The 10,659-nt window shown below is 35.9% G+C and overlaps 3 protein-coding genes across 3 annotated transcripts; all 3 read left to right on the forward strand.

Moving 5' to 3' along the window:
* Positions 1 to 1,416: 1,416 nt before the first annotated feature.
* On the forward strand, positions 1,417 to 1,623 carry M431DRAFT_102441 (hypothetical protein; the record flags this gene model as incomplete). Its single annotated transcript, XM_024911438.1, has 1 exon — positions 1,417 to 1,623. A coding segment is annotated over one exon (207 nt), but the record flags the coding sequence as incomplete, so codon positions are not given.
* A 1,168-nt stretch (positions 1,624 to 2,791) lies between these two features.
* On the forward strand, positions 2,792 to 3,082 carry M431DRAFT_102439 (hypothetical protein; the record flags this gene model as incomplete). The annotated part of the gene is given in 2 exon segments (XM_024911437.1): positions 2,792 to 2,952; positions 2,968 to 3,082. Coding segments are annotated over 2 exon segments (276 nt in total), but the record flags the coding sequence as incomplete, so codon positions are not given.
* A 3,452-nt stretch (positions 3,083 to 6,534) lies between these two features.
* Positions 6,535 to 6,705, forward strand: M431DRAFT_102438 (hypothetical protein; the record flags this gene model as incomplete). Its single annotated transcript, XM_024911436.1, has 1 exon — positions 6,535 to 6,705. A coding segment is annotated over one exon (171 nt), but the record flags the coding sequence as incomplete, so codon positions are not given.
* Between the last annotated feature and the right edge of the window lie 3,954 nt (positions 6,706 to 10,659).

Raw genomic sequence — 10,659 nt, forward strand, 5'->3', positions numbered from 1 at the left:
TATATTTTTAAAATTAATTAATTTAAGGTAAGTTTACTATTTTACCTAGCCTTTAATTTAGTTAATATTAAAGTTATATAACTTAAGCTAATTATATTTTAAAAATATATTATATTTTATAATATTTATAATATTAAAATTAAATATATCTTTAATTTTACTAAACTAGATTTTAAGGAGATTAGTCTTATAATTAATAATTCTATTATTATAAGTAAATTATTATTTTTTAATATTTATAAAGGTATATAATTTCTCCTTTTTATAATTATTTAACTATAGGTAGTTAACTAATTAAAGTATAATATAGCTTATTATAACTCTAGAGTTTATATAAACTATAATTAAATATCCTTCTAAAGTATTTAGTACTTAAAATTTTTATAATTTCTTTCCTTTTATAAAGGTATTTAAATTATAATAGGTTATATTATTAATACTATTATAATAATTATTACTATAAGGGTTAATATTAATATTATCTAGGTCTAAAGTAATTTATTTTAGTTTTTTATTTTAAATATTATAGTATTTATATTAAGTATATTTAAGCTTAAGTATATATTTAATAGTAAGCTTATAATATTTCTAAAGGTTACTTTAGTTAATCTTTTATAGTTTATTATTATTACTATACTTTATAAAGTTAAATCTTTATTATTCTAGGTTATAGATAATATATATAAAAGCTTAGTATTAATATTAGTATTTTTTATAATAATCTTTATTATAAATATCACGACCCGACTCTTAAGGTTGCAACAATAGGCCAACAGGTTGGCCGGAACCGAATTAACTATAGGCCGACAGGCCAATTAGGACTGTTAGCATTCCCTAACAGAAAAGCTAGGAAAGCTAGCTTTCTAAATAATCCACCATAGGAAAGCTAGGAAAGCCAGCTTTCCAACACAATCCAGAATACACAACTGGATATATAAGTCCATTTCATATCACTCATTAGAATACCTAGATAGCTAGTTATTATCACAGCGTTTACAATACAATCAGATTAAAACTTAGACATCTACTCTTATTTATATTACTAGCTGGTGATAAGATTGCCCGTTTACCGACCTAATCGCTCCGCCAACATAAACCATAGAACCACTTTAAGGTTTATCCCTTGGAAACAGCTAACCTATAGTGCCTATAGGACCCGGTTCATTATATAATAATAACTCTTATTCAGACGGTCACCTTAGACCTACAGGCAATAAAACACTAGGAACTCAGCAGCTTATAAGCTTCAGAGTTCTAGATAACAACACTAATTATAAAAATAAAGCTTAAAGTAATTACAACAGCGATATTAAGCTTAAAGACACACCAGCCGAAAACATGGCCAATTAAGCTAATTACGATAAATTAAAGGCCGAGTTTAAAGCTCTTAAGACCCAGCTTTAGGACCTTTAAGATAGGAAAAAAGAGAAGGGTAAGGTTATTAAATCGACGAAGCCCGAACCCTTTGACGGAGATCTACGCAAGATAGACAAATTTTTCTCGGAACTTGCAACCTATTTTAAATACTTCCCTTATACCTTAAAGGATGACGAAGACAGAGTCATCTTCGCAGGCAGCCGCCTTGCAGAAGACGCTAAAACATGGTTCCGACCTATTATATAGAATTATAAGGAAGGAAAGATTAATTTAAAAAAGCTTAAAACGTAAACTAAAGAAATCTACACTAAGTATGCGGAATTTTAGGAATAACTTAGAAAGTCTTTTAGTACTGTAGATAAATAATAAAAAGCTAAGTAAGAACTTTATTTTATTACCTAAAAAGGACCACTAAGTAAGTATACTTTAACTTTCCTACGCCTGTTAACTAAAGTTAACTAGACTAAGGAAATAAAGAAGGAAGTCTACTATAATAGTGTAAAACCTAAAGTTAAGGATAAACTCTTTAAAATTAACCGTAAAAAGATAACCTTCACTGACTATACCTAAAAAGCTATCGAGATCAATAATCGCAATTAGGAACAATAGAAAGAACAGAAGCGAGAAAAGAACGGGAACTTCTATAACGTCCAACCTAAGTAAACTTAAGAATACTAAGCTAACTAAGGAAAGAAGTAAAATAACTATATTACCTCTTCTAATGATAGACGACCAGGCCTAATAGACCTTAGTATTATCGAGGCTTAACGTAAGAACGTTAAATACTATAACTGCAGAGAAAAAGGATATATAAAAAAGTATTATTAAAAGCCCGCTAAAAAGACAGGAAATAAAAAATTCACGCCTATCCCAGAGCCTAAGGAAAACCAAGCCATTAATACTATATAACCCTTAGAAGACTATAATATCCTATACTTCTTAGCGTACTATAATAATAACTGTTAGACCTATCGCAGTAATAAACAAGGATTAGGATAGTACCCCAAAGGGCATACATAAACCTTAAACACGCTTAAAGAAGTTACCCAGGAGGACCTCAGCTACATTAAACAACTTATTTAATAAAACCTCAATAAGCAAAAACAAAATAACAAATTTAAGGATAAGGAAGAGGTACTCCAAGAATAGAAATAAAATAAAGCCATACACTAGTATAATAAGGATCTTCCAGACAAGCTTCCCTCCTACATCTACAGGTACCCCACCTTTTAGGTGCCTAACTACTAAAAACTCCCACCTGTTTAACTAGCTATTAGATAAAACGACTATAATTTTTTTATTTACGGTTTTATCTGGGGACCCTGGAGAGATAGAAATATCTGCAAACCCTTTAGATAACTAGAATAGAACGAAACCCGTTGCCCCTGGATTAGCAATAGCCTTTTAACTACTGAAGGAGGTAACCCCCTTAGGCTTAAAAACGGGAGAGGTTACGGTCCTCCCCTTTACCCCTAAGAAGAAAAGATGCTTTAGAGAAGCCCTTAGTGCGGATAAAATGCCCTCGCCCAGTTTTAATAGAGTAAGACTGAGCGCAGCGGCGACAGTGACTGCGGCGTAAATAGCCTCAAGAGGCCTTATCGCCTCTATCTTCAACAGTATAAAGGAAGCCACCGACCTAAATAAAAAGGGGAAATCCCTTACTAAGAACAAAATTATAAACCAAATTAATGAAATTAATGTATAACAGCGGGCTAGATAAGATGTGGTATTAAATATAGCTATAGCTATCGACTCCTGCCTGGTATAATATACCTCCTAGCTCTCTTTAGCGGTAGTAGAATAAGTCCGCTTATACCTAAATACTGCTTTTAAAAACTTTATTGCCTCCTATATTAACCTTAAGGGGAGGCCTAAAGACCCTGAGAAATTAGGTAGTAAAAAAAGAGCTGCTTAACTAACTAAGATAACGTTAGCTAATACATTTTATAATAAAAAGGATAAATTAAATACCGCCAGGACCCCTACTATAGCAGGAGCTCCTGCGTCCACTAGAAAAGCAGGCCAGAAGGACCCTAGGGTTACGTAGGCATAGATTACGTTATAAGAAAACACTTATAATAAAAACCCTTAGAAGGGAACTAATAACCTAAAGTATTCCTCTATAGGCAGTAGAGGGCTGGCCCCTGCTACTAACGGAAAGAACATAGATAAAACTAATAAACCTAAGGAAAGCCCCGATAACTGTATTTTTATCTAAGTCCCTTTAGACTATATATAGAGAAAGCTATCGGCTATTGGGGCTAAATAAAAACTAATTAGAATTTTAAAGTTTATAAACGAGGATATTACTTACTTCTAAGAGGTCCAATCAGGCTTTACCCTTAGAGGCAAAAATTAAGATATTAAAAACAAAATTATCACGCTTTAGCTAGTAGCAGAGAACAACAGTCTAAAAATTAAAGAAGTATATTCGTGGAAGGTTTTTCTTATACGCAGCGTATTAAAGATATATACTAACATAAGCAAGACCTACCCTACAGACGTACTAATCCCAGAGGAGGCATGCACCAGGGCAAGGGCTAAAAGCCTACCTATCTCCTGCCGTAAAGCCAACTTCGGAGAATCCCTTAATACGTATAGCTATTTTATCTTTTTTAATAAGGACGTTAAACCCAGCTTTAAACTCTTCAGCAGCTCCTTCCCGGCGGAAATCCAGGTCCAGCCCCCTTGGGTTACCTAATGCCTGCAGTACTTTAGATTCTATAACCTATGGAATTACACTAGGACTAAAAGGTACTATAAATATAGTAAACTGTTTTTTAGATATAATAATACTATAGCTAATTACTCGTCCCCGCCTTAGTATACTAACTATAACGGCCCTTATATAGCGGACTCCCTAAAGTACCCTACTAGACTGGTCGTCAGGAACGGGGAAAAAGTATAGATAACTAAAGCCTAACTCTAGGTAATCTGGGAATTAGGCTAGTAGGAATATAATAAAGCTAACCTACCTAAACCTAAACCTAAACCCGCCCTGGCCCCTAATGTTAAGAAAACGTTAAACCCGAAGACCTAAATAGGCCCTTATATAAAGCTGCTAATCTTTAACTCGGCTCCACCCTTCCTCCCTCAGGCTCTGGTTAAAATAGTTATCGTTAAAGTTAACTTAGACAAGGAAGACCCCCACGAGGGAACCTCCCCCGCTAGGTCGGTAGTCTACGTAGCTAGCCTAGATGATAAAGAGGAAGAAGCCGAAGGTGACGAAAATATACTTAACGCCCCCCCTAGAACTGACGGACCTCTTAACGCAAGCCTATAAACGATAGGCCCCATTGCAGCCGCTGAAGAAACACTAGCCTTAAAATCTTCTAAGCTAACGTCAGGAGGAGCAGTCTATACTAGGATATCACCCTATTACTAATATAAAAAGGTAGCTATAACATTATACTAATCCAGGAACCCTATGCCTAATAAAATAGGGTATTAAACAAAAGGCAAATTAAAAATTACCTTAAATATTAAGTATATAACCCCCTAAATAGTTAAAGGGATACTAAACCCTTAGTTCTTACATTTATTAGAATCTCTCTAAACCTCCCTAGTAAATAACTCTTTCCCTTAGGCCTAAAGGATAAATACATATACTAGATAAAGGTATACAGTTATACTATTATTAACATTTACTAAAGGGCTTTAGTAGACTTAGCTATAAAGACCCTTACTAAATAGGGCCCTCCCCCCCCCTGCTTAATTATTACAGGCGACTTTAACGCCTTACACTAACTTTAGGAACCGGGCAGGGGCGCAGACCCAGTAGGTAATAAAATCGCAAAATAAGCGGAGAAGTATAATCTCCTCCCAGCTTTAATAAATACGCCTACCTAACACTTAGGAAAATGCATTAATTTAGTCTTTATAAACTGCCCTGCGTTAACCAGGGTTATATACTCCCTTAACATAGGGTCGGACTACTATATAGTAATTATAAACCTGCCCAAGCCCCTTAGGATAACCCCGGGGGTAAGGAAAAAATATATTCTGCTGGAATACTAAGAAAACTTCGGCCAACTTATACGCTCCTTTACTTAAACCCTCCCCACAGTCGACTTAACTATACCGTTAGAAACTAACCTTAATAAATACGCTAAGGCCCTGCAGGACCTTTTTAAATAAGCTATAAAGGGGGCCGGCAAAACCAGACACTAGAACGGCCACAGTGTACTATAGTAGTTGGAGAAGTATAAAGCAGCCTATAAAGCCTATAAAGAAGCAGCAGACAGCTTCCCTGCCTAAGAGGGAGCCCGTAAGACCCTTAAAGACTTTATATACCGTAGTAAGTAAGCCCACTGGGATAAGATTATAGTAAAAGCTAATGCTACTAGGAATATTTAGTTAGTAGCTAAGTAGCATAAGGCAACGGACTGCTTTTAACCGCCCCCCTTAATAAACGAGGATAAAAGTATCTTAGACCCTATGGAAAAAGCAACTTTCCTTAGAGATAAGCTTCTTAAGCATAAGACAACAGAGGAAGATATCTTAGACCTATGGGAAGAGGACTTTTCTATTAATAATAACATCCACTGGGACTAAACAGTGTCGAAGTCAGAAGCTAAGAAAGCTATAACAGGGTTAAAAAACACTGCGCCCGGCGTAGATAATATATTAGTCGCCCTTCTACAGCTCACTTAGCTTACTATCGGCAAATACGTAACTAACCTTTTCCGCAGATGTTTAATAATAGGATACTACCTACTCCCCTTCTGGAGTATAGAGATTACTATTATCCCTAAACCTAGGAAGCTAAAGAAGGCGTATACTATATATAAAGGCTACAGACCTATCTCCCTACTCTCCTACATAGGCAAAGGCCTTAAGAAACTCCTAGCCAGAAGAGTTTCCCTCTTAGTAATAGAATATAAAATACTACTAGAATAATATTTTAGGACTCTCCTAAAAAGGTCTGCGACAGACCTAGTCGCCTACCTACTATATAATGCCGAAGTTGCCCTAGCCTAGGGTCTCGTTATCTCCCTCCTTATACTTAATATCTCCAGCGTATTTAACATTATTATACGTAACCGCCTAGTTTACAAACTCAAGGAACAAAGGTAGCCCCCCCTCTTTATAAGATAGGTCGGCTCCTTTATAAGTAACCGTAAGGCTTTTATCTAAAACGGCTACGGGACCACCCTCCCGGAGACGGAGCTGGAATACAGAGCCCCACAGGGGTCCCCTATCTCCCCTATCGTCTCTATACTCTATTTCTCCCCTAGCCTAAAGCTCAACAACCCTAACACCTACTTTAGGTACGCAGACAACATTAGTATTATAGTAGTAGGGACTAATACTAAAAAAACCACCTAAAAGCTCTAGTAGGAATTAGAAAATACCCTAAACTAAGGTAATAGGAACGCGGTCTCCTTTAACCTAGATAAGGCTAAACTTATATACTTCTATAGGACCAGAACCTAAATATATAACGAAGGAGTAGACTTTAGAGGAAAGACTATAGCCCCCTAGGACTTAGTCTAGTAGCTAGGGATATACCTAGACTTGCAGCTTTCCTTTAAAAAACACCTTAAGATTATAAAGGGGAAAGCCCTTAAAGCGGCTAACTTCCTAAGATCCCTGAATAAAATATAAAAAGGATCCCCGCCAGACGCAGTAGCTATAGCAGCTAAGGCCTACGTTACCCCTGTAGCCTTATACAGGACAGAGGCGTTTTAGCCCAGCGAAAGTAGATAAAGCGCGACGAACCTAAATAAACAAGTAGGAACAGGCTTAGTAGGACTAACCGCAATCCTAGAACCCCTATTTAAAGCAACAGCCAGAGCAGTCGTCCCTATATAGAAAACGACCAACCTCTCCGTCATATACAGAGAATCGGGAGTCCCCCCAGTATTAGTATAAGTAGTATAAACTAGACTCCGTACAGCAGCTCGCTTCGTAAGCCTAAACAGGAACTACCTAATTAGCAGATGTATTAATAAGAAACTCCCACCTAGGGTTCCCCCTACCTAACTGTAATACACCGCAGCCCTAGTAGGGAAAATAGTTTAACCCTCCTTTTTTGCTAAAAATAATAAAGTAGTCTAAGCAGGCCCAGACTTCAGAGGCCTACCGAAGTCAGAGGCAGCAGAAAAACACCTAGAACTACTTAACAGCCTCCCTAGGTCCACCCTCCTTACTTACTTAGACGGCTTATAAAATAAATAAAATAATATAAGCTAAGGAGCCGTTATATACTATAACTTCAAAAGAACTACAACATACAGTCCCCTTACTAACGCAGAGGTCTATAACACCAAGGCAGTAGGCACCTTTAAAGCTATAAAGTTAACCAGGACACACGCCCTTACAAACCCAGACATCCAAAAGATTCTGCTCTTCCTAAATAACTTAGCGGTAGTAGATGGAATACTAGGGCCAACTCCTGCCTCATCCTAAGGAGCCTATATAGGGCTACGCTAAATCACCCAGAAACTACTTCTACAAATAACCACGAGGGTGGCCTAGGTCCTAGGCCACAAAAACATACTAGGAAACGAAGAAGCCGACCAACTGGCAAAGGAGGATTTAGAACTCCCTTGCCTCTTAAGAAACTGCTCTACTATTACCTTTATTAAAAGGTAGGTAAAAAAGAAATATAAGGAAATATAGGATACTGACTAAGAAAGCAACTACCCAGAGTCCTATAAAGCTAGTAGATAGGGCCTTTATAAAGCCTCCTTTATACCCCCTAAACTACATCTCCTACGCCTAATCCTACACAGGCTGCTAGCTAAAAAATCTAGATACAGGGACTTTACAGAATACTACGAGAGATTCGGATATAACGCCAGGCCCACCTGTAAATACAGGGAACTAAAGATATAAGGATATTTTGTAAAGTACTGTATAGTAGCCCCTTTCCTCCCCGACGTACTAAAGAGGGAAGCGTACTTCGGAACCACCTATATCTAATACCTCCTTGGTAACGGAGGGTATAAGGACTTTTAGAAATTAGTGGAGGATATAAGCCTATATAGCCCCCCCCCTATAGAAACAGATACGTAAAATAGATTAATATATCCCCTTTTCCTTTGTTACATTGAAACGTAGCGAACGCCCGATCTGAACTCGGCGGCTCCTACCGTCCTAGTGCCTAGATGAGGACTTATGTAACTAGATTACTTAGTGGACGTTAATAATAAAACAAACAAACAAACAAACAAATAAACAAGGATCTTCCAGACATAGCGCCTCCGACGTAATATAACCCTTACGAAGGAATACCTTAGGAAGAAATCAACGACCTTAAGAAACGTATATACAACCAATATAGGTCAGTGGAACCCAAAAGCATCTACCACCCCTGTAAAATAACTATAATAGACTAGGAATAATACAAAGACTAATATAGAATATAAAGTGTTATTAAAGAAAATAAACGCTACGACAAAATCGTATAATAGAAGGAACTTAAGGACCACCAGAAGCTCCTTAAACAATAGGGACAGATCAAACAGATTAATCTAAATACCACCTACGACCAGATCCAATTACCCGGAAATCAGTTTCAATAATACATTAAGACTAACGCAGACGAATACCCAATAGCCAAAACACTAGAATCAATCCTATACTACATCAACGACATCCTACTCACCAACCAATATAACAAAGCTAATATTATTAACTATAAGCTACTACTATATAAATAATATATTATAACTAAGCTTAACGAATAGTATAAGGATTACGGAGCTGCTGAATGCAGACAAAAGGAATTCACGCTCTGTAATAAAGACTATTATAAGAAACACTAGTACCAACACCAAGCCCTCGCATATATCACCCACAACCTGGAACGGCAAGGATTTAACCTTATAAAGCACAGTAACGACGACGAGCTACAAGGAATCAGCTAGAACAACCTTCGGAAATACCACAAGCTTACCACTAGACACGTACCCAAGCCTAGATACACCTAGTACAAACGCTATAACATTTAAAACAAAGAACCAGGATAGATCACCTTAGACCTAGACGACATTAATATTAACCCTTATGGTAATAATTATTACAACGGCGCTAATAATACAACCTACTATAACCTAAATACCCTTACAGGAGGAAAGAAACTATAAAAATTCCAAGTACCAGGCACCTTAAAAAAACATCCAATCACAGTCTATATAGACTCCGGAGCTACGATAAGCTATATTACGCCTTAACTAGTTAACCGCCTATAGTTAGACAACCGTAAGAAGGAGAAACTATATACCCTTGTAAATATTAAAAAACAATAATTTACCTATAATAATAGAACTATTAACCGTAAGACTAATCTCCTCGAGATTTAGTTTAGTAAAATTAAGGATATATTTAATTTTAATATTACTAATATTGCAGGATATAATATACTCTTAGGATATAATTAGCTTAAGTTACATAACCCTAATATTAACTAAATCAGAGGCTAGGTAAAGTAGTAAACTCGCCCTAAACCAATTAGTTTCAGAAATACACTATAACTAAATCAGGAGGATCAACAGGATGCTACGATATCCCCAACAATAGGATTAGTAACCCCTATATTAAATAAAAAAATACAAAAATATATAAAAAAGAAAAAAGTTATAAAATAAGTACGATTTAAGGAGCTAAAGAAGCTCCCAAGAATAATTAAATATATTAAGAAACCTAAAAAGAAACAGCTTAGATTTTTAAACTTAATTATATAAAAGGTTAAGGAATTATACCACTGAGACTAACAGACACTAGAATATTTAAAGAACGTATTAATAGACCTCTAGTATATACTAGTCTTTAACGAAGAACTTAACACCGGACTACTAGAATATAGTCAATGGGATTATAAGATTAAGCTTATAGATAATAAAGTCCTAACGTTTAATAAGATCTATAACCTAAGTACTACCGAACTTAAAATACTTAATAAATAGATTAGAGACCAGCTGAAGAAGGGCTATATCTAACCTTCTAAATCCTTAGCAGGAGCCCCAGTTATATTTATACCTAAGAAAAACAGTAAACTTTAACTTATTATAAATTACCGATAATTAAACGTAATAACTAAGAAAGATATTACGCTGTTACTACTGATTTCGGAAATCAGAGATCGGCTTACAGAAGCCAAGGTCTTCACTTTATTAGACCTTAAAGGAGCCTATAACCTTATTTACATAAAGAAAGGCAACGAATAGAAAACCGCCTTCAGAACCAGATACAGATTATATAAATGTAATATTATATAGTTTAGATTAACCAACGCCCCTGCGATATTCCAGAAAATAATCAACTACGTATTATAAG

The sequence above is a fragment of the Trichoderma harzianum genome (genome assembly GCF_003025095.1).
Source record: "Trichoderma harzianum CBS 226.95 unplaced genomic scaffold M431scaffold_72, whole genome shotgun sequence".
Classification (NCBI taxonomy): Eukaryota; Fungi; Ascomycota; class Sordariomycetes; order Hypocreales; family Hypocreaceae; genus Trichoderma; species Trichoderma harzianum.